The following is a 23,224-nucleotide window of genomic DNA, read 5'->3' as shown; positions in this document are numbered from 1 at the left end:
ATCCAAGATGTATTTATGCTTTAAGGTGATTATCTCAGCTCTCTTCATTAACATGATAACAGCAGACTCTGCAAACAGGCACGGGGTAATACTGTGAAGGTCTGCACTTTCATTTTGCAGAAGACAGCTGCCTGGGAGAATGGGATTATTCGTGGAGAGTGAGCACTGAAACTCCTCCTTGCTGATTCAACCAAAACAGGCCATGGTGATTGCGCTCGCTTCGTCTTGTTTAGTACAGAAAGCACTCAAGCGTAATGGCAACGCAGTTGAAATCTGCAAATGCAGAACAGACAAACTCCTTACACGTGTGATTCCAGAGCTTCCATTCAGCATCTGCTCCCCTTCCCGCGAGAGCTGCTTGAAAAATAGCAGTTGGTTGGGGTTTTTTTTTGCACAGAAATTGTTAAAATAAAAGCTGGGTAAAATATTTCCCATTATTACTACAGCAGCTGTGCTGTAGATGGAGAACTCACAGCCACAGGGGTAGAGGGGAGCACCACTGCACGTCCCTGCAAACTGTTACCAAGATGGAGAGGAAGATTCAGCGGTGGCAGCTGCTCTTGCAGCAAGTTCTCGAGAAGACCAGAAAGAGCTTGAGGAGTGCTTTAGGGATACCCTGGGCCCTCCCAGGTCTCATGATTACTTTCAGCTTCTCTCTCTTACTGCCAGGATCGCAGAGACTTTAGGCCCCTCTGTTTCCAAATAGAAATTACAGGAATTACCCAGGAGAAGCATGCAGTGAAGACGCTTGCCCCTGCAAGTCCCCACCTCATTGGCTGCAGCCCAAACGTTCAGCCTCTGAGAGCAGAAAAAGCAGAGTAGGATTGGGAAAGCCGGGGTGTCACTGGTTAAATCCCCGCGTTATTCTATCTCTCAGCCGTGTACCACAAGGTGTCTCCAGCAGTACAGGCATTGCTGCGAGGTTTGGAGGTGGCACCTCGGCAGCTTCTGGGCTGGGGCATGGCAAGGGACCCTTGCAGGTGCTAGTCATTGCTCTCAGCAACCCTCAGCTCTACAGGCTTACCAGTAAGAATCAGGTCTCCATCCTTCGTTAGCTGAGATGCTTAATTGCCAAGAGCAAGCAATTTTCATGAGGGCGAGCAGAAGGCAAGATTTTTCTTGCCCTTCCTTGTCCTTATTTCCCTGTGTTTTACAGTTTCCCCCTTCCTTTTCTTAAACCAATTTCTTTTATAAATATTTTTAAAACACCAGCATGAATTAACTTCAGAAGTCCATCTGAGTGATGGTCAGTTAAAACGGTATGTTTTAATTTATTTGAAAGAGCAAATAGTAAAAGTGCATTTTAGCACCCACGCCAGGCTCCAGCAGGCTGAGCTCGTGGGCGCAGGCAGCCTGACCTGCAGCCTTGCACTGCAGATGGCTGATTAAGTCAACAGGGTCATTTGTGAGCGACGCGATGACTCACATAAATTAAGAGCTGGAGAAGCATTAAATCACTGGGTCATATTTTCACTATTTATTCTGTTCTCATTTCACCATCTATTCTGTTGCATTTTCTGGTCAGTTTGGCCCTATACCACTTTCAGGAGAGTATCCTGTATGCACACGTATATCCTGTATACATGCACACATATGCATATATATAAATGCATGCAGACTCACACATTTTCACAGAATCACAGAATCACAGAACGTGAGGGATTGGAAGGGACCTCAAAAGCTCATCCAGTCCAATCCCCCTGCCGGAGCAGGAACACCCAGATGAGGTTACACAGGAAGGCGTCCAGGTGGGTTTTGAACGTCTCCAGAGAAGACATTTTACACTAGTATTAAGGCACTGATGGCAAATCATCTGAAATCCTGCCCATGCAAAGGAAATATGTGTGCGTGTTCGTGTGTGTGTGTCTCCTCCTGCCTCACTTCATCAAAGGGCCCTGTGAGTAATTGCTGAAGCAAGAGGAAGAACATATGTCTTGATTTCCACTGTGTTGCACTGTGCATAGCCACTGCCACGTGGAAAAAGGACCCGTAAAGGCCTGGATTCATCTCACTTAACTGCAGTGTCTGAGTTGAAAGGAGCAGAGCTGCTGGGCACTCCTGCATTGTCTAAGGAAAGCAGCCAGGAGATGGTGCAGCTTGGCTGAGCGTGGCAGAAAGCATCACCGGGGTCCCTGCTGTTGGGGATACAAAGCAGCAAAGTGCTTCAGCTCTTCTCATGAATTAAATAAAATCAGTGGATTTTGTGGATTCATAAATAATAATAATAGAACAAGGCAGCAGTTGTATCACATTTTCCTGCTTTGGCTTTGGTAGCCCTACATGGTCCTACCTTCAGATTCACCTGTTGGGCTGTGCCAGCCACTACTTTTGCCTATGTCCCCTTAAAAACTATGGAGGCTCAGCTCCAAGACCTCTCTCCTCCAGCAATAGGAAAACATCTTCACATTCCCAATCAAAATGTATTCCTGGTCAAGATGTGCCTTATTTGATCTCCTACCCGTATTGTCCTCTAACTTCAATCATTCCCCTTATCCCACCCTGAATGTATTTATGAAGAGTAATCATATCCCCTCTTAACCTTTGTTTTTCTAGGCTAAACAAGCCAAGCTCTTTTAATCTCCTCTCCTAAGATAAGTTCTCTGTTCTGCTAATCACCCTGCCAGTCCTTCCCCGCACCTGTTCAAGGATAAATTCATCTTTTCTCTTTCCAAAGAGACATGCCAGAATTGCACACAATATCCCATATGAGATCCTACTGACTGTGGTACTAATATTTCTCTGCGTCTACCAAATAAGTGGTTTGTTGCTTGAGCCTTCTTGCACTGAAAAGTGGAAAATAGATACAAATCCACAAACTAATAGCCATAACACAATCTTACTTAAGGAGATCGCTGTTTTGCTCCTTTGCATTTGTGGGTCAAGGTCCATAGCAGGCTTTAATAATGTTTTTCCACATTTCATTTACCCTGGATGAGCTTCAGGACCTTGTGTTAAAGGAGGCACCAAGAAGTCTTGTCTGTGTTTCAGTCAGCCTCTGCCCTGGCAAAACTCTCTTTGAAATCACGGCTGAGGGTTTGAACTATGAAGATGCGTGGTCAAATGATGAAAAGCATTTTTGCATTCGTCTCTTCTCTTTTCAAAATGATTTTCCAGTTTTATTTGGGCTTTAATTAAATTTCTGCGACCCAAGCAGGGAGTTCAGCCTTTCTTGATTAACGCTCTTTTAGGTGGCTCTGATAAGAATTTAGCATCAACAATTGAGCTAACAAGCCCCAGCGAACAGTTTATAGCAGGAGACTAATTCTATTAACGCTTTGCAGTGTCAGGACTCCACTTCGAGCTTGCAGCCGAGAGGAGGGATGGGAGAGAGGGAGCAAATGTAAAATTTGGCAGCTAAATCACCAAGATTCAACTTCTTTGTGGGCAGAACTCATCTGGAAACTATTTTAGCTGACAACATCAGAATTTCACCTGTTCTTTTTTTCTTTTCCCCCTCCTGGCTGATGCTCTGCTCTCTTTTGGCTCATTGCGATAACGGCTGGGAATAAGGAGCGGAACTGAATGGCAGCGTTGATAAGAGAAATGAAAAGGTAACGCGATGACATGATACTGGGGTAGGGCCTCCGCAGTTAGCCCTGCCCGTGCTGGATGCGTCCGGGAGTACAGGATGGTCAGGACAAAGGTGCTTGTGCTGATGGCTGCAAATTAGTTGGTTGTGAGGGAAAAAATGAGGTGAACGCTTTGCAGAAATGTTTCTTTTGGTGACAACAGAAATATCCTGCAGGTCTATCATGCCACTCAGCACTGAAGAAGCCTGGCTGATTCATGAACACTTTTTCTCTCTCTTTCTCTCTCCTCCCTACCCTGCTTCAGGTACCACTAAAATCTCACTGTGTCTGTACTAAAACACAGCCTGATGTCATTAAATCATAGTCCAAAGTCTTGGCAAAGACATCACAGTTGATCTACCTGTCCAGAGCGTCTCATCTCCAGTACCTGGAGACCCAGCTTCGTACTTGCCTGCTTTGAGTTGCCCACAAACTTCACACAGGTGTCTCCTTTGTGGGAGCCTGCAGAACCACAGTATTGTTTAAAGGATGTTATTTTGCTTTCTCCCCTGGACAGTCATCAAGGATAACTTCAGTCAACCACATTACCTGGAAATTACCTGAAAACAAGGTTACTTGGTGCTCTCTGCATTAATAGAGGAACTACAGTCAGAGCAAATGTGCATGGTAAAAATCAGAGCCAGTCACTGCATGACCTGCAGGTGCTTACCTTTGCTTCTTGCATTAACGGAGAGCCCAGATGCCTTCCTCCATTGCTGACCACCATCTCTCCTGTTGACATCTCCCACTTAGGGCTCTCACTTTTTTTCTGCTTTGCCTAGGACTGGTCCATGTGGCTCTGCCATCCTCCAGGGTTTTAGGAGGACCAGGGATGCCCACGGCCAAAGGGGCTCTTCCAAGGCTGATGGCTGAGTGAGGAGTACAGGCTCTGCAGTGCAGCTCCGTTGGGACAGAGCTCTCCAGGAACGATCCAGCACCCTTCAGTGCTTCCCAAGCTGTTTCTCCTGCCCTACTTGAGAACAGAGACCGGCACCAAGTGCTACTGGTGCTGGTCCCCCCAAGGAAGGCTGCAGCCTGGGGCCACCTGACAGGGCTGGGTGGCTGCATCCGTATATTTGTCTGTGCTGTGGTCTATGTTCTGTGCTCACAGTACATGCCTGTTTCTATTTTATTTATTTTACAAATCAGGCTAAAGATTCGATTAAATTATTTAGCCGATTCGATTACCTCTGCTGTCAGTGCGGTCGTCAGGGAGGATTAGCAATGTCTCGGCCTCTCAGCAGCAGGAGCTGGTGGGGGGCACATCACACACCACCTCCTGCTCAGACCCTACCCTCTGTGCACTTCATTTGGATGACAGCTCTTTGCTGTCCCTGGATGAAACCAATGACAAAATATGCCAAGGGCAAACAGACATCTTCCCTTATTTCTGCCCTGCCCCCCCCAACTTTTTCTGCGGCATCGCTGCAAATTGTAGTTGTCAGCAGGGGAGCACACTCATCAGGGGACTCCATCCATAATCACTGTAAAGAGGATGCGTGTATCTGAGTCCTGGATGCTCCCCAATATCAGATCACAGCAGGGACTGAACTAATACCCGTGTTTCCTCTCCTGAAAATCTGAAGACCCAACTGAGAAATCACAGATGAGGCAGGCTCTGACAATGCTCCCGACCTCTCAGGACAAGAGGCAGCCAAAGTATCAGTCCCTAAGGTGCCTGTCCTGGAGATGCTACTGGGGCCAGACGCGCCGTGGGAGCCACGTTGTGAGCAACCAGTGAGCACCAACAAAGATCCTCTTGCCTTCATCTCTACAGCTGTTGAAAATGGCCCCGTGCACAAAGGGCAGCGTCCTCATTAAATTTCGCGGAGGGTTGCCATGTGGCCAGCAGAAATTTTGTTTTGTTTTATTTCGGTAAACGGCACGGTAATATATTCACCACCTCCGAACGTAATGGGGTGACAGATGGGAGCTGGGCTCTGGCTTTCATGGGAAAGGCTCCTCTCAGCAGGGAGGCAGTAAGTTTCCCACCTAATCTTCTGTAACCTTCAGACTGCTAACAACTGTAAGAAGCAAAGCAACGGGTAGTTATTAAATTAATGACTTCATCCCCAAGCTGGTAATAAATATTTTACAGTTTTATCTCTCCACCCTGTAGACTGCTCTAGACAGACTAGACTGTTTATTAATCTAGCTTCTGGATTTATGTTATTTAATTGCTAAACCGCCTCAGCATGGTTGGGCTGGATTATTAAATGTTGAAGCCTGAGAAGGAGTCCTCTGGCAAATGGCAAAACGTGATCCTTGATCTTGGATTTGATGAGCTTTGGGCCAAAACCAACTCCCCTGTGATGCTAAGGCCAGGTTAGCCCCTGTGTGAGTCCAAACCATTTGGCCATTGCCTTGTGCTTGGTTCGGATGGACCCTGGGACTCGCTGGAAGTAAGGAAGAGGCAAGGAAAAGTTTTGGCACATCCTGGTGTCAATAAAGGCATGCTGGAATTAACTGTGGCCATGGTGCTTCATGGTCAGGCATTATATCTAGCAGGCACTAGTCCTCCAGCCCTTCATGGTAGTCCTGGAGCTGACACAGAGCATACATCCTTGCTCCATCCCTTCATGGCTCATGTTTCCTCAGATCATCGCAGATAGTCACTGACATTCAAACACAGGAGCATTGCAGTTACATAAATGAAAGCAGGCTTTAATGGCTGTTACGCTTCCTTGTTGACAGGGTCGAAGATGTCTTTAAATCCGATACTACCATTTTTACAACAATTGGTGATTTATTCATCCCACTGAAAGAAGGGGATGAAGGGATCCGGAATAACGAGAGCTATTTGTCTGAAGAATGCATCATCCGCATGCTTTCCTACAGCCTCAATCCCACGAGCCCTTCTGTACAAAGTGGAAGGTCGTTTCAGGATATATCTTCTCATAAAATTGTAGGAGAAGTGAGTGTGTTAACAAGTGCAGGCCAGAGCCTTTAATCCAGCCGAGCTGTGCTCAGTGCTGGTTGGGAGGGAGCAGTTTCCAGCTGGGAGCTGCTACGTTGCCTGCAGTGCCATCTCCAGCCCAACCGATTGCTCCCCAGCCTCAGCATCATCTTCCTGTGGCCCAAGAGGGGTGAATTTGAGGCCACGTGGCAGCTCTGAAGAGCAAAGTTGCCTTGTCTCCCCAGAAACCTGGCAGGCAATGAGGCAACTCCCTCCTGACCAACCAACCGAGTGTTTTTCGGCAGACCTTGGTCATAGGAGCAAGGTGAGACATACCAAGCCTTGAGACTTCACCCAGAGGAGCTCTGGGGCAGGGAGATCAAAAATCAGAAAAAACACACGAGGCTGGGAAAGAAACCCCTTTCTGCATTCACCCGAAAGCCACTGCCGGAGCTCGTGGCTCTGTGGGAGAGGCTGAGTAAATGTTGACAAGTGGAAGGTACCACTTGAGCAGAAGAACGGAGGGATGGGTCGTTAGGAGCTTTTAACAATTAACAGTGGCATCGCTGAAGCCAAATGATGCTCTTGTTGGTCAATGGTTTATCGATGTGTTTAGAAACAACCATATGCTGACAAATACCTCTTCCATGGCATCCTTGAAGCAAAAGATGAGCTCTCCTCTGCCGTTCAGCTCTCACCCTACGCGTGTTGGAGGAGGCTTAAGAGCTCTCCTAAGCACACCTATAAACTGACAGTGTACCATCTTAAACCAATTCAATTCCCTTCCCTGCGATAAAGGACGCCAGTTCAGAGAAGATAACATCTCACAGTGATGGCTCCCAAAGCTGCAATTTAATACAAATCTAACCGCTCTATTATGCAGCACAGCCAATTCGTTAAGAAAGGACAAGCAAGCACGTCTATTAGCTCTATCGGCATAATCAAATATTGGCACAAAGAGCTGCTCGGCAGTGCAAAGTCTAGCAAAACCCCTCATAAAACAATTATGCACCCTTCGGAAAAACAACGTGCCAGCCAGTGTAGGTGAACTATTGCACGAGTCGCCCCTTTTTTCTCCTTTTAAGATGTGCAACCCTTTGTGGAGGGGACAGAACCCCATCAGCTCTAACTTAGGTCTAGCAAAACCTCAGAGAGAGCTTGAGGAAAGGCTTTAAGAAATCTTCTTTCTACCCAAAACTTTGCTCCAAACTTTTCTGGCTATATTTCTTACCCTTTTGGCTCCATTTTACTCCATCTTTCACCTTTGTGTCTTTGTAGTGCAGCCACCTCCTCCTGCTGTAACCCAGCAGTGCTTTTGCCTCTGTGCAGGGATGGTCAGGAAAGTTCAGCTCAGTTAATCAGAGAACTTAATATCTTGGTGATGGGCCTGCCTGAAATTCCCATTTGACCCGACTCTCTCAGCTCCAAATGGCCTTAATTTGACTTACCTTATTTCACCTTGGAAGCTATGACACAGCAAAACTGAATTTCGCCAACTTCAGAAATGGCATCTTCAGTGCAGAAACTGGTGAGAAATTCTCTTCATTGCCACCGCTTCAAAGCGTAAGTGAGAAAGCTCCATTCGTCCAGGAATGTGACCTGTGAACATCATGGAAAGCCAGATATAAGTGAGAAAATCTTGTTGACAAAACCCAGCCGTCTTCCAGCATTTTAGCCAAACCTCAGAGGTTTGCTGTGGCTTTTTTGTAAATCCAGGAGGGGAAAGCATCCATCTGTGTGTTCTGTGTCCCAGGGCTGGCATCTCCTGCACCGCTCCCAGTAGCATCTCCTCTGCTCACACACCGCCCATGGGGTCAAGAAGCCACAAGATCCAGGGGATGCTGAATGCTAGGGGTGCAGGGCACAACCCCTGCCTGGAGCAACACTGCCTGCAGTCCTCCTGCTTCGGGAAGGGGCTCCAGCAATGGACTCAATAAATACTAAATCAGTCCCTTTGCTTGGACTTTTGATTCTCCCCATGGTGGCACCAGCAGGATTTCTAGGCACCCACTTGGCTTGGTGACAGCTCCTTATTCTTCAAAGGCTTCAGAGATACCAAACCTAAATTCTCCCTAAACCCGCCCCGCAGTTAGACAGGGAGAGCTGGTTTTGGGGTGTCCCTGGCCGCAGCTCCAAGGGGATACACACACCGACTCTCCAACCACAGTGCAGGAGCAAGGACAAAGCCCATTGGGGACCCGCTGGGGACATTGGCAGCAGCTTGAAGAAAGACCATAGGAACTAAAGTCACAAACAGAACTGGGTTTTATTACGAAATAACCCTGCCATTACATAAGGAAGTTCTGTCTGTAAAATACATTTCCTGAGGAAAGTAGATCACAGTATTCGTTTTCACAGAATAACATGTAGCCTGCTATAACTTTCAATGTGACTCTTTATTATTTAAATATTAACAGTATTCCTTCACATAAACAAGTACTCAGTCATCACATAACCGACACACAAACAACAAAATAAATATACAACAAGAGCACAGTTCATTTTTTTTCCCCGACTTAAATATTAAATAAATAATAAATACAGAATTTTCCTTTCCTGTTATCAGTGCCTGAAACAATATGAATGAAAAAGAAAAGAAAAACTGAAAAAGTCTCTCTTCCCCCCACCCCAGTGCCCCTGCCCTCGCAAAAAAACAAACCAAAAAATTATCAAAATGTCTCAGTTATAAAATATCTTTAAAAAAATTCCCATCGTTAAAAGAATAAATAACAAAATATATAAAAAATAACTTGGTTGCATCAAAATTACAAGTAGGAGTTGTAGATAGGGGTTTTTCTTCTTTTTTTTTTTCTTTTTTTTTTGGAATATCATTTTTTATGGTCAAAAGTTTTCATTTTTAACTTTTTTTTTTTTTATTCTTTCATCTTCTTTTCTATGGTGCGGTGTCCAGTTCAAAATAAGTATAAAATTAATAAATAAAAAAGTTAAATAAATAGCAAAAAGTTAACATAAGGTGTTGTAAATATAAATTACATACATCTTGCCAAAATTAAATAATTTACAGGATAATTAAACTAACTACTTTTTTTTTTCCCTCTCTTTCTTCCAGGAAGTGCAATTTCTCTACTTTTAAATACTAACTGAATTGCAGTCACAATCAATTTGGACTCTATTTACATGTTAAGAACATCGTGTTTTTAACACCTCAAATTATTTTTTTTTCCCCTTTCTTTTGTATTTTTGCACTTGGAATGGGTTCAAAAATAAGTGAGCTCATGGAGTCTGATCCTGCAAATGCTTAAATACATGAGCAAACTCCCCCATGCCAGCTGCCCCGTTGAACTCAATGGGGCAACCGACATGAATCGAGTCGCTCCTGAGCTCTGGGGCTGGCTCCAGTGGCTACTGCAGTCGCTGGGAAGCTTTCTATGGACTTCAAATTATGGATTATGCCCTAAAATCTGCAGGATTTGGCTCAAAAGGACACCACAGTCCTGTCTTTAGTATGGGTCAGCAAAATCCTCCCCAGCTCTGCCTGCCCCACCACTGGGAGGGATGCGGGATGGGGATGCTCCCCGTGCTGGGACCCCTCGGGGGGGATTTTGCCCCCCTCTGCTTCCCAAGTGTTTGCAGCAGGGGACAGCGAGCTCCGGATGGGAGCGAAGGTGGGGGACAGCGAACCCCGGGGGTAGCGGGCAGCTCCACGGGTGATGGAGCAGGTGCTGGAAAGCGGCGTCGCAAAGACATTCATAGAGTTGTTCTGTAAGTGCACAGTGGGCTGCGTGTACCGAGCTGCTTACAAAATGCTTCTTTGGAAGAATACTCAATACCTGAATACTCTTTTTCTTCCCCCCTATTTTTTTATTTTTGCAGAAGGGCGCTTGCACTGTGATTTTGCACAAAACCTAGAACGCCAAACCAAAAAATACCTATTGCCCTGTGGTTATCTGTAAGAAATCAACTACTGATTCACCGTAGGTAAGCACTTTGCTGGCCATCAATTAACATCTCTCAATTTGTTGGTTTTTGTTTCTTGTGTTTTTTTGTTCATCGCAATCTCAAACGTTCTCTGGCATTGATGTATGATCTCTGGACTGGCAGCACTGCGCCACTGTAAGGATGATCACTATAATGAAAAGAACCAGAACTGTCATCAAACAGACTTCCAAAAAATCATATACACCGGACCATGACACATTGAAGAATTCTTCTGTATGAAATATCTGGTATTGGCCTATTCATAATAGCTATTCTCATATTTAAGACAGACAAAGGAATACTGTAGTTGCAAACTCCAAAAGCTTCCCTGAGAACCTTTTTTCCATTGCGCTTTCCACTGGAGATCCAGAACTGCTCTTCGGATTTCTTTCAGAAAATAAAAATAAGCTACTCTATAATACTTCAGAGTTCCCATGCCCAGTGGATATCTGAACACCTCGGGGTTGGGAGGCCCAGCACAGGTTCAGATTTACAGGTAGCTTGCAGCTCCAGCACTTGTAGCAACATAGAACATAAGTCATGTGTGAGTAGGTGATCTGGACATACGACCATAGACAACATGAGGGTTTAAGCCAGTCATATGCTAGTCTTGGATCAGACAAGACCCTGTTCTTGTAACGTTTTAACCCTTGGATCAACTCTGCAAGAGCATGGCAACTCATGAAAGATGCCTGCTCTTCACCAGCTGCCAAGCCCCACAGCCTACTGGAGAATTTAACCTTCCATCCTGATCTACCTCGTGGTCCAGGTAGAAAAAACCACTTTTCTCAAGAAGGTCCAAAGTTAAGTAAACGAGAACATTGAGTTCAATCAGTTCCACGTCTCAGAAATGGCCTCTTGGTTACATTTTGGTCCTTTTTTTTTTTTTTCATTCATTAAACAAGTTTTCTAACTTGTAAACCTGAATACTTGGAGGGAAAGTTCCATCTTACAGTCTGTTTCACTTGCTCAACTAAACCTGGATGCCCTTGACGGCTTGCTTGATGCTCTCCAGCAGGTCCTTGTTCTCCGGGTTCTGGTAGCACTCCTGGTTGGTGTACATGTCGGTCAGCGTGTTCACATACGCATCAAAGTTCTGCTCACTTATTGGCTCCTACAGCCAAAAAAGGCAAAAAAAAAAAAAGCATTAGTGGTAGAGCAGGAAGAGGCTGAGATGTTTCTTTGCAATTAATCAACTACGTGTGCACCAACAGCCGCGGGTCTCCATGTCGGAGCCTTTTTGTGCACGGTGCTGTATGTGTGGGCATCTCAATGGGCAACCCCCGATCCTGGCAGTTCCTAACTGGATCCTTAATTTTATGCATTGGCCTCGTGGAAGTATTGACAGCATCAGGTTAAGCGTGTGCAGTTTGACAGACTGGAGGCTGAACTGAGCCATGGAAATGAAGGGCTGGAGGACGAAAGGATTGCTGAAGCATCATGAAGGGAATCAAAGGCAAAGTCAGGACAGGTATCCAGTCACCTTGGGCTTGTGTCTGCCCATGCCAGCATGCTGCTGCTGTGGTGCAGCTTTTGCTTTTGAGGGATATTGTGGAAACCTTGCAAAAATCTAACTCAGAGTTAATGGGGAGGGGGAAAGAAAAGGAGAAGGAAGAAAAAGAACAGGAATAAAATGAGCATACAAGTCTCGTGGGCATTATTTAATTGGAGTTGCCTGAAACCTTGAAAAAATATTTGCTGAACAGTTTATTTGACCTTTATGCGTCAAATACTTTACAAAAAAGCACTCAGCGAGCGGTTTTCTGCCAGTTAGGCAGCTGGGTGAATACTATCCAAAACTGCTCTGCTGGAGGATGGCTTCTCTCCAACCACCCTGAATTTAAATACCAACCCCAATAAAAAGTATCCCCCCCAAAAAAAATAAATGGCAGAAAATTAAATCAAAAGCTCATTCCTCTGATCATGGTGATGGTCTTTATGAGTTGTAAGAGGACAGCTTCCCCAACAACACGAGCCCCCCCCTCCACACACCTGGTTTTGACAACAGTAATTACATTCCTGGGAATAGAGAGAAGGTAATTAATAGCCTTTTGTGGTTTTACTATTTTAATGCAGTCTTTTCATTTTGCAGTAACTCTGTGGTAACATGCTGTGGGCTGTTAGACCTTGTTAAATTAAACAAAATACGCTCCCTTTAAGAATGCTATTCTTTGGCTGCCAGCTATTCAAAACTGAATTGAAACTACCTGCATTATAATAGGAGCTGTAAGATCTTTCTGACGTTGAAATCCAATCCCTCCTGATCTCTGCTTGTGCTGTCTTAGCCTAAAAGGTGCTGGGTGCCCTTGATAAAGTTTCCTATTTTGTGATAATGCTCCCAGATGTAATGAGAGAGAACAATAGATACAAAGGGAGATCAGCAGAAAATGACAACAAAAGGGAGATATAATGCAAGCTTCAGAGATAAGGCCGAAGTACTGATCTTATAAAGGATGTGTAGGTGTATGTATAGAAATTCTCCCACTCTTTAATTGTACATGAGCCTTATCGTGAACTAGGTTTGGCCCGGCTCCCTCGATCAAAGTTTCTTACCATGTGTGGAAGGCGGATATTGGCAAGACTTTGGATTAGAGCCTGGCTCAACCCTGAGAGCTCCAGGAACAGGGCTTCATTTTGCTCCTCTATGATTTTGTTTTCCTCCTCAATGTTCTTCAGGTTCTTTTCCATGGTGGAGATCTGCAGAGCAAGGAGCACGACGGGGTTACCAACCCTGCCGTGATGGCACCCACCACCACCCGTGCAAGGGCCTTGGCCATGCATCTGTGGGTTTGGATGCTCTTCCAAGCACACAAACCTGTGACTGCAGTTTCACCATGGCCGCTTCCATCTCCGAGTTGGACTCGTTCAGCTCACTGATCTCCTTGTTCAGCTGCTTGATCTCTTCATCGTTCTCCAGAACTGCAGGAGAGAAGGTCACCGAGAGTCAGCAAACGCTTGTGGGGAGAGAAAAACATTGGGCTTTCTGCTGAGCCCATCCTATTGCATAGACATCACCACTCACAAAGTCCTCACCTTTGCTTTTACATCCTCTAAACAAGATGCACATCTCACCTGGTTTTTAATTTATTTTTTTTTCCAGTAACCTTTTTAGCATCACACTTCAATGATACTTTGTAGGTCAATATGTAAATGCAAAAGCCAATGCCAGCACAGCAGCTGGAGTCCAGTACCCCCATGTATCCTGCAAGGTTGATTGCCCTGAAAACTCGGGTCACTCCATCCACCCCTGAGTTTGGGAAGATGCCATTTAAAAAACTAATGAATGTCTTGGTTAGAAATTACAAGGTTCATAAAATAAAGCAATATTTCTAGAAGAGTGTAGGTATTTATAGACTCCAAGCTATATAAGTATTCAAGTTAAATGCCTGAACCTTGTCAAATACCACGGAAACCTCAGTAATAGGGCTGGAAATGCAAAGTGCCGTCGCTAACAAAATTCCAGATCCAGAAATATCTGCAGGATTAAAAGCCCTGAATAGGTGAAAAATCGCTGAACGACTGCAAAGGATTTGTAAAAATGCTAGGAACTTTTTGAAAAAATATCTCAGTTTCAGCATTAATGTTTTTTGCCTGGAGTTTCACTATGGAAACTCCTTTATCGCTTCACCTGCTCTCTCCCAGTGCATCACTGGGGGGAATGGTGCTGGTACCACACCACCCCCAACACCGAGCTAACCCAAGAAATGGGCATTCATAGCACATAATATGCTTGGAAATTTGGGGCAAGAATGGTTGAAACCTGCCCAGTCTGCAAAGAAAACAATATACGGGCTCAATACCCTGGCACACCTGCAAGGCACATGGAGTGAAAATCCTTACCGTCGCTGGTCTTGAACTTTGTGTTGAGAATTTCATCCCCTGAGAGTTTTCCTTTCTTCCCAGCAAAAGTAGCTCTTGGACACCCTGACAAACTGAAAAGCAAGTAAAAATGGGTTTCATAAACTCTTGGTATTTATAGGTGCTTATGTTCCCAACAAGAGCACGTACCATTTGGTGGAGTTCATGCTGGGAGACAGTTCTTTTAAAAGCTTTTTATGGTACAGAGGAAATTGCTTTATGAATAATGCCACAAAACTCCCCATTTGTAAAGCGAGAGCAATTTTCTCTGAGCAAAGATTAAAAACCACATTGTTTCCTAAAAGAGAGGGTACAACAGGTGAGGAAGGTGAGATGATTCTGGCTGGTTTGGACGTCAGACTCTGTGATTCTGGTGCCCAAGTCCTGATTTGACTTGCTCATGGAAGGACATTACATTATCAATTTTCATTATTTTGCTCAATCTACATCTCACCATTGCAATATTAAAACAACTACACATTTTCTTCCATGCAGAAAGCTCTGACCTTGAAGCAAACTGACTGAGGTCACCATCAAAAGCACCAGCTGTTGAGCCTTGCACGAAGAGCTGAACGATGCTCAAGCAGCATCTACAGGCAGGTGGGTCAGTCCACAGCAATGCTTTCATGCTCCTGGTGATTTCAACCCTGTGATTTACCTTCTGTGAGTGAGGAAGCTCCCATTGGCATGGCCGGAGCCATCACAGCCTGGGGTAGGGCAGGTGGGGCCTTCATTCTTCAACGACTTCCAGGAAAACGAGGAGCCGTTGAGCGATCCTTCCTTCTGCCTGCGGGCTGCCAGAGGGCACCCCGATGCGCTCCGGTGAGAGGCGTATTTGCCACTGATGTGTCCAAGCCCAACACAGCCAGGAACCGGACACCTGCAATTACCAAAAGTTACAGCACAGGAATGAAGAAGGATGTAAGGAAATTAAAGACAAGTAGGAATTGCGGAAGCCTGGGAAGAGAGCATTCACATTTGGGGATCTCGTCTGGACTTCACAGGGTATGTGCTTGAAGGAAATGGTAGATGGGGAACTAAGAGTTACAGCTGCCCCTTCAAAAGAGCCAAAGACAACCAAGGCAAATCCTGCAAGAGGGGAAGACCGTGGAGGTCATATCACACTCACTCTTGCAGCAAAAGCGTGTCCCAAACCTTGTGCTGGGTGCCTCATTGAGGGCAAAGATGGCAGATTGGGCTGTCTGATGTGGGATCCCAACGTTACCCAAGGCTCGTGTGCTTGCACTGAACCACCACGCTTTTACAGTCATCTCTGCTGAGGAACCCAGGGTCATCAACGTTATCACCCTACGCTAGCACAGTCAACGTCACGTAGGACCACTCTCACTAAATTCAGCCGTTTGACACAGCCTGGTGTATCTATTAAAGGTTTCTGCTGTGGTTCGCATTTGTTTAAAGATGCCAGGCAATTATAAATACCGTTAAAAGTTTATTACTCAAGGGAGGTTACTCTAAACAAGGAGGGGTGGGAGGAAAAGTAGGTAAGAAATGGCAAAAATAACCCCATGTCCTCGGTTTGAAAGCAATTAGGGATGTTGAGTCTCCCCAGCAAAATATCCACCGAGCTGCTCCTGCAAATCGCAAGCTGCGTTTCACCACAGAAATGATTACCCTGATTGTTTATATTTCGTACAAAAGGGGGATGACAGCAGAAGGGGGGAGCTGTACACCCAGCCTTTTCCCAAGATAATTTGAAAAATGCTGATCTCGATTTTAATCAGCTGCAAATGCAGCACAATTCACTTATAATATCCCTGCCAGCAGGATCCTCAGTAAATTCATAACATCATTGCTTTTATATGATCACGAGCAAATTACTGAATCCTCAGGAGGAAAAGGGGGGGGGGGGGGAGTGTGGAAAAAAAGAGCGAGAGAGAAAGAGATAAACCCCAGCATTTATATGCAGCCGTTACGGCCCAACCGTTACATATTTTACGCTGTTAATTTAACTTTCATTACACTTTCATTGTTAAAAAATAAACCAGAGCCTTATTGTGCAAAACAGCTGGCTTGGACATTTTTTTTTATTTTTCATTTTTTAAATTATTATTATTTAACGGAAGCACCAGTAGCGTTTGATCAATTAAGCAGCCATGAATGCTTCCGTTTTATGCCAGGGCTGGGATGAAGGTTGAGGTGATCTGTTCAATCCCGTCTGCAGCAAATTACACCACGGATGAACAGCAAACACAAGAGGGACTGAGTGACTTTCTGCTTGGTTGCGATGTGCAAATCTCGGCCGGGTTCCAAGTGGTGCTGGGCGCAGATGGAGGAGGGATTTAGAGCCAAAGCTCCTTAATGCAAACCTGCGCCAGGCACACCTTGCTGTGGGAGGACATGAGCTTCCAAGGGCTGAAGGGATCTTTCTGCACATCTCAGAGGAGCTTCTCCTACTGGGCACACCAGAGGAGAGGGGGTTGCTGCCCATGCTGTGGGGTTTTGAGGAACACCTTCACGTCCTCATGCCACAGAGACCCTGGCAGCTCACCCTGGCTGCCTGTGCCCACACCCACAGTCCCGCTGCCACTGTGAGCCTCCAAAACCAGTCCAGGGGTGGCTGACATCAGCTTTCTAGGAGTCAGAAAATCCCAGGTCTGGTGATGCTCCAACCCCATTTCTTGTCACTTTAGCTTCCCAGTGTTTCCATATTTTGGGAAGACTAGGAGAGACCCAGACTCTGGTGAGGATGCTGGGAGGGACCATTGGGTCTGCTGGGGATGCCTTGACAGCTCATCCCGTGTTCCTGTACAAACACCAGTATGTAACAACACAGCCCTGTAAAAACCCCTTTCTCCTTGCACTGGGAAGCAACCTCTTTTCAGAGAACTGTGGAGAGAGGCAACATCCCTACCAGGGGTCTCTGACCACGATAACAGGAGCAAATGGATGGCCGTTGTGTGACAGCACTTGCCTCTTGTCCCTTGCTTCGCTGTGCCACTGGTTAATGGCACTGCATTACAATGCCACCAGCAATTTAAGGTATTTGAGCCAAAAAAAGGTTTGTTTCCCACGGATTCTCGAGTAGGTTGCTTAATTTTTAATAAACTCTGCTAACTCCTGCTAATTATCACATGGCTCATTTAACTGGGAGGCTTTCCTTCCTGTAGTCTGAGGAGCAAGAACAGAGCAGATGGCTCAAATATCATTGCTTTCTTAAAGGTCCTTCCCCTGTTTGTGCATCCCGGTTTCCTGCAGCCCCTGCCAGGCTCTTCCACAGCCCTGGGTTCCTGCTCCAGGGCACAGCCTGGGTACCCGGAGGTCCCCATCTCTGCTCTTCTGCAAGGACAAGACTTGCCCTAAGGCTAAAATAGGGGGGAAAAGGATGCATTTAGGGACAGCTTGCTGAGCCAAAGGAGTTTGGCCAGAAATGTCAGTGCTCACAGGCATCTGGAAACTCTTGGAGGGGGCTGATAAGTTTTTTCATGTTTCTTTTTAACCTTCTTCATCTGCACTCACTGGGTGAGCAGACAGGCTCCAGAAAGGTTGGGGTTAACCAAAAACGGGATGCTGGAGTCAGCGCTGGCCCCAGTGCTGCTGTAAAGCTTTGATGTCCCGTACCTGCAGGACGGGTTGAGACACCGATCCCGAACCTCACGTCAGTCCTTGGACACCAAGCTTGTGATGCTGGGGCATATGGATTTCACAGTAAATTAATGCTCCTGAGGCAGACTAAGGGATTTAAAAATCTCATTTCCCAGTGGGAATAAAGCCCCTGAGATGTTATGAAAAATGCAGCCCGAGGCAGCAGGGGAAGGCTTTTTCTGTTCGCTTTGAATATTCAGCTGTGGCAACGACTCTACAAAACACATTTCATTCAGGGTTACCGGATCCTGACCCAACTCACTGCTGGGTAGTTTCTGTTTCTGTTTCTCCTGGGAGTTAAGCAAGTCTATTGGCACCCATTGCCTGCCCATTGCTGCCCAAAAACCTGTGATGTTTTGTTCGACTGTGGGTTTTTACCCGCATTTACATCACTTGCAATTTTTCCAGGCATTAAATAAAGCAGAGGTAGGAGAGGAACTGTTCACACCCTATAAGCCTGCCTGAGAGTGTTTGTCCAGACTTACTTCATCAGCTCTGGGTCTTCTTTGTCATCCTTTGTCGGGGTGATCTTGATCCCACTTTTCTTGGCACGAGGGCAGCCTGACAGACTGTGGTTAAAAAGAGAAGAAAGGCCTGTCTCACTGGCAGAATCACTGCATTTGCTATTCCCCCACTTCAGTCATCTTTCCCTTGAATTTGGAACAGTGTTTTTTGATCTCTCTCGTTTTGCAGCTTCACATCACGAGGAGAAGTCAGGAGAAAAAAAAAATAATAAAAAATTGAGGGAGATGGACAGTAATTAATGGTGTCTAGATAAGAAGATAACTGCTAACAGCCTGCGATGTTTAATGGAATTGTTGAAACAGAAGTCTCAGATCTCTTCTATTAATGCTCTAAAGTGATAATAGAAGTCATAAATAGGTAGCATTACTAAGAGGAACATTGCATCAGCTAAAATCTGACCCTTTGTCTTTTATTCTGTTGAAGGGAGCTTCTAATCAGATGCTGGAAACATCAAAAAAAAAAGAGAAGTCAGATTAAAGAGATGAAAATAGGCTTCAGTTGTCAGTAACATTAATGTTTTATTCAGAACTTTACAACTCTGCCCACTGCAGGGGAAAAAAAAAAAACCAAACCAAAACAACAGAAAAAGGCTACACAGAAAATAACTTAAGGGAGATCTTACCTTCTATGCGATGCATAATTTCCTGTTATGTGACCAGAGCCATCACAACCAGGAGTAGGGCACCTGCGGAGGCAAGGGATGCTCAGATTAGCCTGGGGATGCGAGCAGAGGATCGACGCTTTGCGACAGCTCATTTCAAAGAGAAATGGGGACTGTCAACACACAGGTGGGTTTTTTCCTCCTGTTCCTTCTGGAGCAGGTCTGGTCTGTAATATCCATGACACCAAAGTCGATGCAATGCTGCACGATGCTGGCATTGGAGAGGAACATCGGCGGGAAGAGGTGGAGACATTGGGAGCAGAGGAACGTGGGTCCCAGCCTCTGTCCCCACGTTCATGAAGGGGATGGCTCAGGAGATGATAGCAAAGGAGCCAAAAAAAGACCTCCAGGGCAGTGTCTGTCTTCCTGAGGAAGATGTAAGGAGATGGCAGGTACCATCCAGGGACATTGGGCCAGATGCGAGCATAGAGAAGAAACCAGCAGAATAGCCTACAACTCTGGACAACTTGGTCATCAAGCTTTCTTCTTCGGGGCCACCTCAGTCAACACAAAGAGGAAGCCCAGCAGAAGTTTTCAGCTCAGTTCTGGGTGATTTGGCTAATCTCACTGAGGGCAAACAGACACCCCACCCCAAGAGGGTCCTCAGAGTCCAAAACCATTTGATGCCTCTGATGGAAAGTAGTGAAGGAATGGGAGAGAAAAGGTGAGGTTAACCTCAGGTCTCCTCCTTCCATAAGGGCAAGGGGGAGGGGGTGTCTGCAGGAGGACCAGGGGCCTGCAGGACCTTGGGCTGGGGACCACCAGGTCACCACACACAGTGTACCAGCAGCTTCTGGTGCTGTGGTGCAAAAATCTGCCCCTAGGTCTTCAGCTGCTGCCGTTCAAAGGGGTCTTTGAGGATGCAGCCATGATCATGGATTTGAAGGTAAGCATCCAGCACTCCGGGACACAATTGAAAGCAAAGCCTGGAGAATAGCTCTGTGATCACACAATCCTACACAAAGGCTTGCAGGGGCTGTGAGCCCTGCCGAGCGGCAGCGAAGATAATGGTGCGAGTTAAGCACCGCATCATTATGGGCGCAGAAGCGAGAAAGGTGAGGGGATATGAAGTACCACGAGCACAAAGATCTGCTCCGAATGCTGTAGGTGAGGCAGCCAACATAAAAGTTGTCATGGGGACAAGGAAGAGAGGCGAGGAGTGCTCACCAAGGACGTGTGTGCCAGCCTACCAATTAGCCAGGGCTGTTTGAGTCAAGTGATTAGGACCAGGGGGAGGAAATCCAGGGGCTGCTGCAGGACAAGCAGATGCTCAACCACTCACTTCTGAGTTGGAGCAAGCAAAGCTCATGGCACAGCTGCAGGATTGCAGGGTGCCCTTTCCCTTTGAGGGAGGATTTTGCTGTACTCTCACTTTCTCGATCCCTATTGTTAAAGGCACCAGTGCCTGGTTTGGTAGCACTGGTTGGTGCCCTGCCACAGAGCTGGGATTGTTGCTTCTCCAGGACACCCCAATGAAGTGATGGGCAGCCATGAGGCCAAAACTCCTGCCTGGCCTAGGCAACGGTAGAGTTGGGGTGCTCTGGCCCCTAAAAGTCAGTGGAACAATGATTTCAACAGATGCCTTTAGTTCTGAAGCTTGGGAAATGGCCTTTTAAAAGTCCTCCTTTTTTTGTTGGTGTTAGAAAATGTCAAAATTCTCCTCTTTGCACCAGCTCTGAGGGAGGGTTTGGCATTTGTGGATCATTGAAAAGTGTCCATTGATGAAAAAAATTGGCATCTCACCTAAGGTGGGAGAGCAAGGACATATCCTGGTCTCAGAAGGGTGACAGGGAGACAGGACCAAGGCTCAGCAAGACCCAGGAAAACATAAATGCACGTAGGTCCAGTGCGGTGAAAGATGGACCCCGACGAGGGTGCAAATTCTCCAACTCATTTAGAAATTACAGGTTTAGGAGATGACTGTGACATTTCCCTGTTATACGCTCTTAAAATTAGAAAGCAAAACTATTTCTATGTTGTTCTAGCTTCAGGGTGGGATGAAATTATGAAAACACTAACACCGAACTCCTTTTGCCTTTCAGGACTTTCAGAAAAGGGAGAGAAGTGATTTGAGATTTATTTTTAATTATCTGGAGACAAATCATACCGACCGAGACCTTTTATTGCATGTTCCAGCCTGGAGCTATTTTTTTTCCATCAGGGATATTAACCCCTGAAATAGAATTTATAATAGAAACACTGACATGGCCTTATCTGAAGTTGTGAAAAGCGATGACTGCGCTATCTGTAATATCTCCAAATCCTCTTCCCTGCCTCCCTGCTCCGCTCCCATTCTCACCAGGACATAGAAAAAAAGCAGTATTGGGGAAATAACATTTAAAAGCTTTATTTTGGCCAAAATTCTTCTGTTTTATGTAGTATTTTGATACAAAGTGCTGACCTCTGTTGCCCAAGGGGAGCAGGGGATGCTGCCCAGCAAGGCTGGACGCGATGCTTGGTCTCAGGGATGACCCCATTTGCTTTTTTCCAGGCCCTTACTGGAAATGGGTACCATTTCTGAGAGCTTATAATATCTGTAACACTAATTGCCTGATCACTGGGCTATTCTTTAAGGCTGTTGGAGAAACACCAGTTCAGCAAAGCTCTTTTAAGAGGTTCTTTCAAAATGTATATCGTCTATAATGCATGATTAAGTGTACTTAGTGCTAATCATGTGAGTCCTTCCCCTCCACTAGCATATTCTATTAATATCAACTAATCCAGTGACTTTTGCCGCCTCTGCGATGAGGAACAGGTGCTTAATGAACATTTCACCTGGCACCAGCACCCGCATTGGCAGTGGGGTGCGGAGCAGTCCCAGACCCATGCTGCCATCTGGGCCACCAAAAAGGAATTTGGGGTCACCTTAATGACAAAAGGGGCTCCCACCTGGTTTAACTGTTCTTATTATGGCTCTCAGTATCACTGATTGCATACAGGATGCAAGACACAGCTATTTTTTTACGATGAGTCCATGCAATGTGAAGTCCCTCATGAAGTTTTACTCTCAGTAGAGGCTCTTCAGTTGTAGTTATGAATATCTCAGTGTCTAAATAATCCTGAAACTGGATTCAGCAAAGCAGGGAGCTCAGAGGAGAATCAACCTCAAAAAATAGGCTGGCTCCATGAAAGTGATGTTGGGAAAAAAAATCACAATTAGCTTTTCCCCAAAGGTGTAGACTGGGTGGAGGAGGCTTTGGGTGCCCCCAGTGTCTCCATCTATTTTAAATACGATTTCTATTAAACCTTTCTTTAGGGGAGGCAACCAAAGAGAAGATTTGGGAAACCCTCTTGTGAATAATAAGCTCCTAGTGAAAATGAGGGGCAAAGCTGAAAACAGGATTCAGAGGAAGATATTTGAATGTGAATGTGAAGACCGTGTTCCTCCCATCGGGAACAGAAATAGGAATGAAAAAATTTGGGTGCCCGTGAGCTCTTCGCCAATGGCTCAGGATCTGGCTTCACCAAGGGTTTGCTTGCTCCCTCTTTCACTCTCTCACAAATCAAACTCCCATGGAGATGAACAGAAACCTCCCAAATAGGGGTTCCTAAAATTTAGCGTAAAATTAACATCCCAGGTTCTCCAAAAGAGCTGGCTTCACTATGTCCTGGCAGTATTTCCCCAGCTGTGCCTCTACCCAAAAACAAAGCTGTGCCTTTCTGTAGGCTTCAGATTATTTGAGAACCATACAAAAACATTGAATTAAAGAGGTTATGGCACAAACCAGGGAACAAGAGATTGGGGAAAGATGCCAAATGAAAAAGAAAATAGCATTATTTCTACAGTGCCCGAAGGAAGCCTGCCAGGGTCCATGTTATTTCTGATGGCTGCCGTGATCCCCCTCCCCAGAATAAGCCTTGCTCCATGATGTTGACTCTGCCCATGACTCCACCAGAGCTCCTTGCAGGTGGATTTTGATCGGCTCTTGGAAAGGAGAGGGGAAGGGATGGAAAAGCAAAAGCAGAGCAAGAGCAAGGGGAGGGCAGGGAAAGGGGAGAGAGGAAAAAAGGGTGGGAAAAAAAAGAAAGAAAAAAAAGGAGTTCCAAGTTTAGCGCAAACATACTTGAGGTCAGCAGAGTGGGCAGCCATGAGGTTTCTGAGGCTCTTGTCAGCAAGAGGACAACCAGAAAGGCTGAAAGAGAAGAGATGGAATATCTGGATAAGCAAAAAAA

The 23,224-nt window shown here is 45.8% G+C and overlaps 1 protein-coding gene across 1 annotated transcript in view; it reads right to left on the bottom strand.

The window, feature by feature from the left end:
* Positions 1 to 11,280: 11,280 nt before the first annotated feature.
* The window catches only part of MYT1 (myelin transcription factor 1), a 32,051-nt gene continuing 20,107 nt past the window's right edge, over positions 11,281 to 23,224 (bottom strand). The window contains exons 14-21 of the mRNA XM_010192214.1: positions 23,116 to 23,184; positions 19,013 to 19,075; positions 18,351 to 18,434; positions 14,921 to 15,142; positions 14,245 to 14,336; positions 13,220 to 13,323; positions 12,958 to 13,101; positions 11,281 to 11,518 (exon numbers count right to left, since the gene is read on the bottom strand). Of these exons, the coding sequence (XP_010190516.1) occupies positions 11,378 to 11,518; positions 12,958 to 13,101; positions 13,220 to 13,323; positions 14,245 to 14,336; positions 14,921 to 15,142; positions 18,351 to 18,434; positions 19,013 to 19,075; positions 23,116 to 23,184 (919 nt within the window). The 3' untranslated portion in view covers positions 11,281 to 11,377. The remainder of the gene's footprint in view (positions 11,519 to 12,957; positions 13,102 to 13,219; positions 13,324 to 14,244; positions 14,337 to 14,920; positions 15,143 to 18,350; positions 18,435 to 19,012; positions 19,076 to 23,115; positions 23,185 to 23,224) is intronic.

Source organism: Mesitornis unicolor, unplaced genomic scaffold, assembly GCF_000695765.1.
Source record: "Mesitornis unicolor isolate BGI_N332 unplaced genomic scaffold, ASM69576v1 scaffold1349, whole genome shotgun sequence".
In the NCBI taxonomy this organism is placed as follows: Eukaryota; Metazoa; Chordata; class Aves; order Mesitornithiformes; family Mesitornithidae; genus Mesitornis; species Mesitornis unicolor.
The sequence above is the reverse complement of the archived record's forward strand: the minus strand, read 5'-3'. Positions and strand labels throughout refer to the sequence as shown.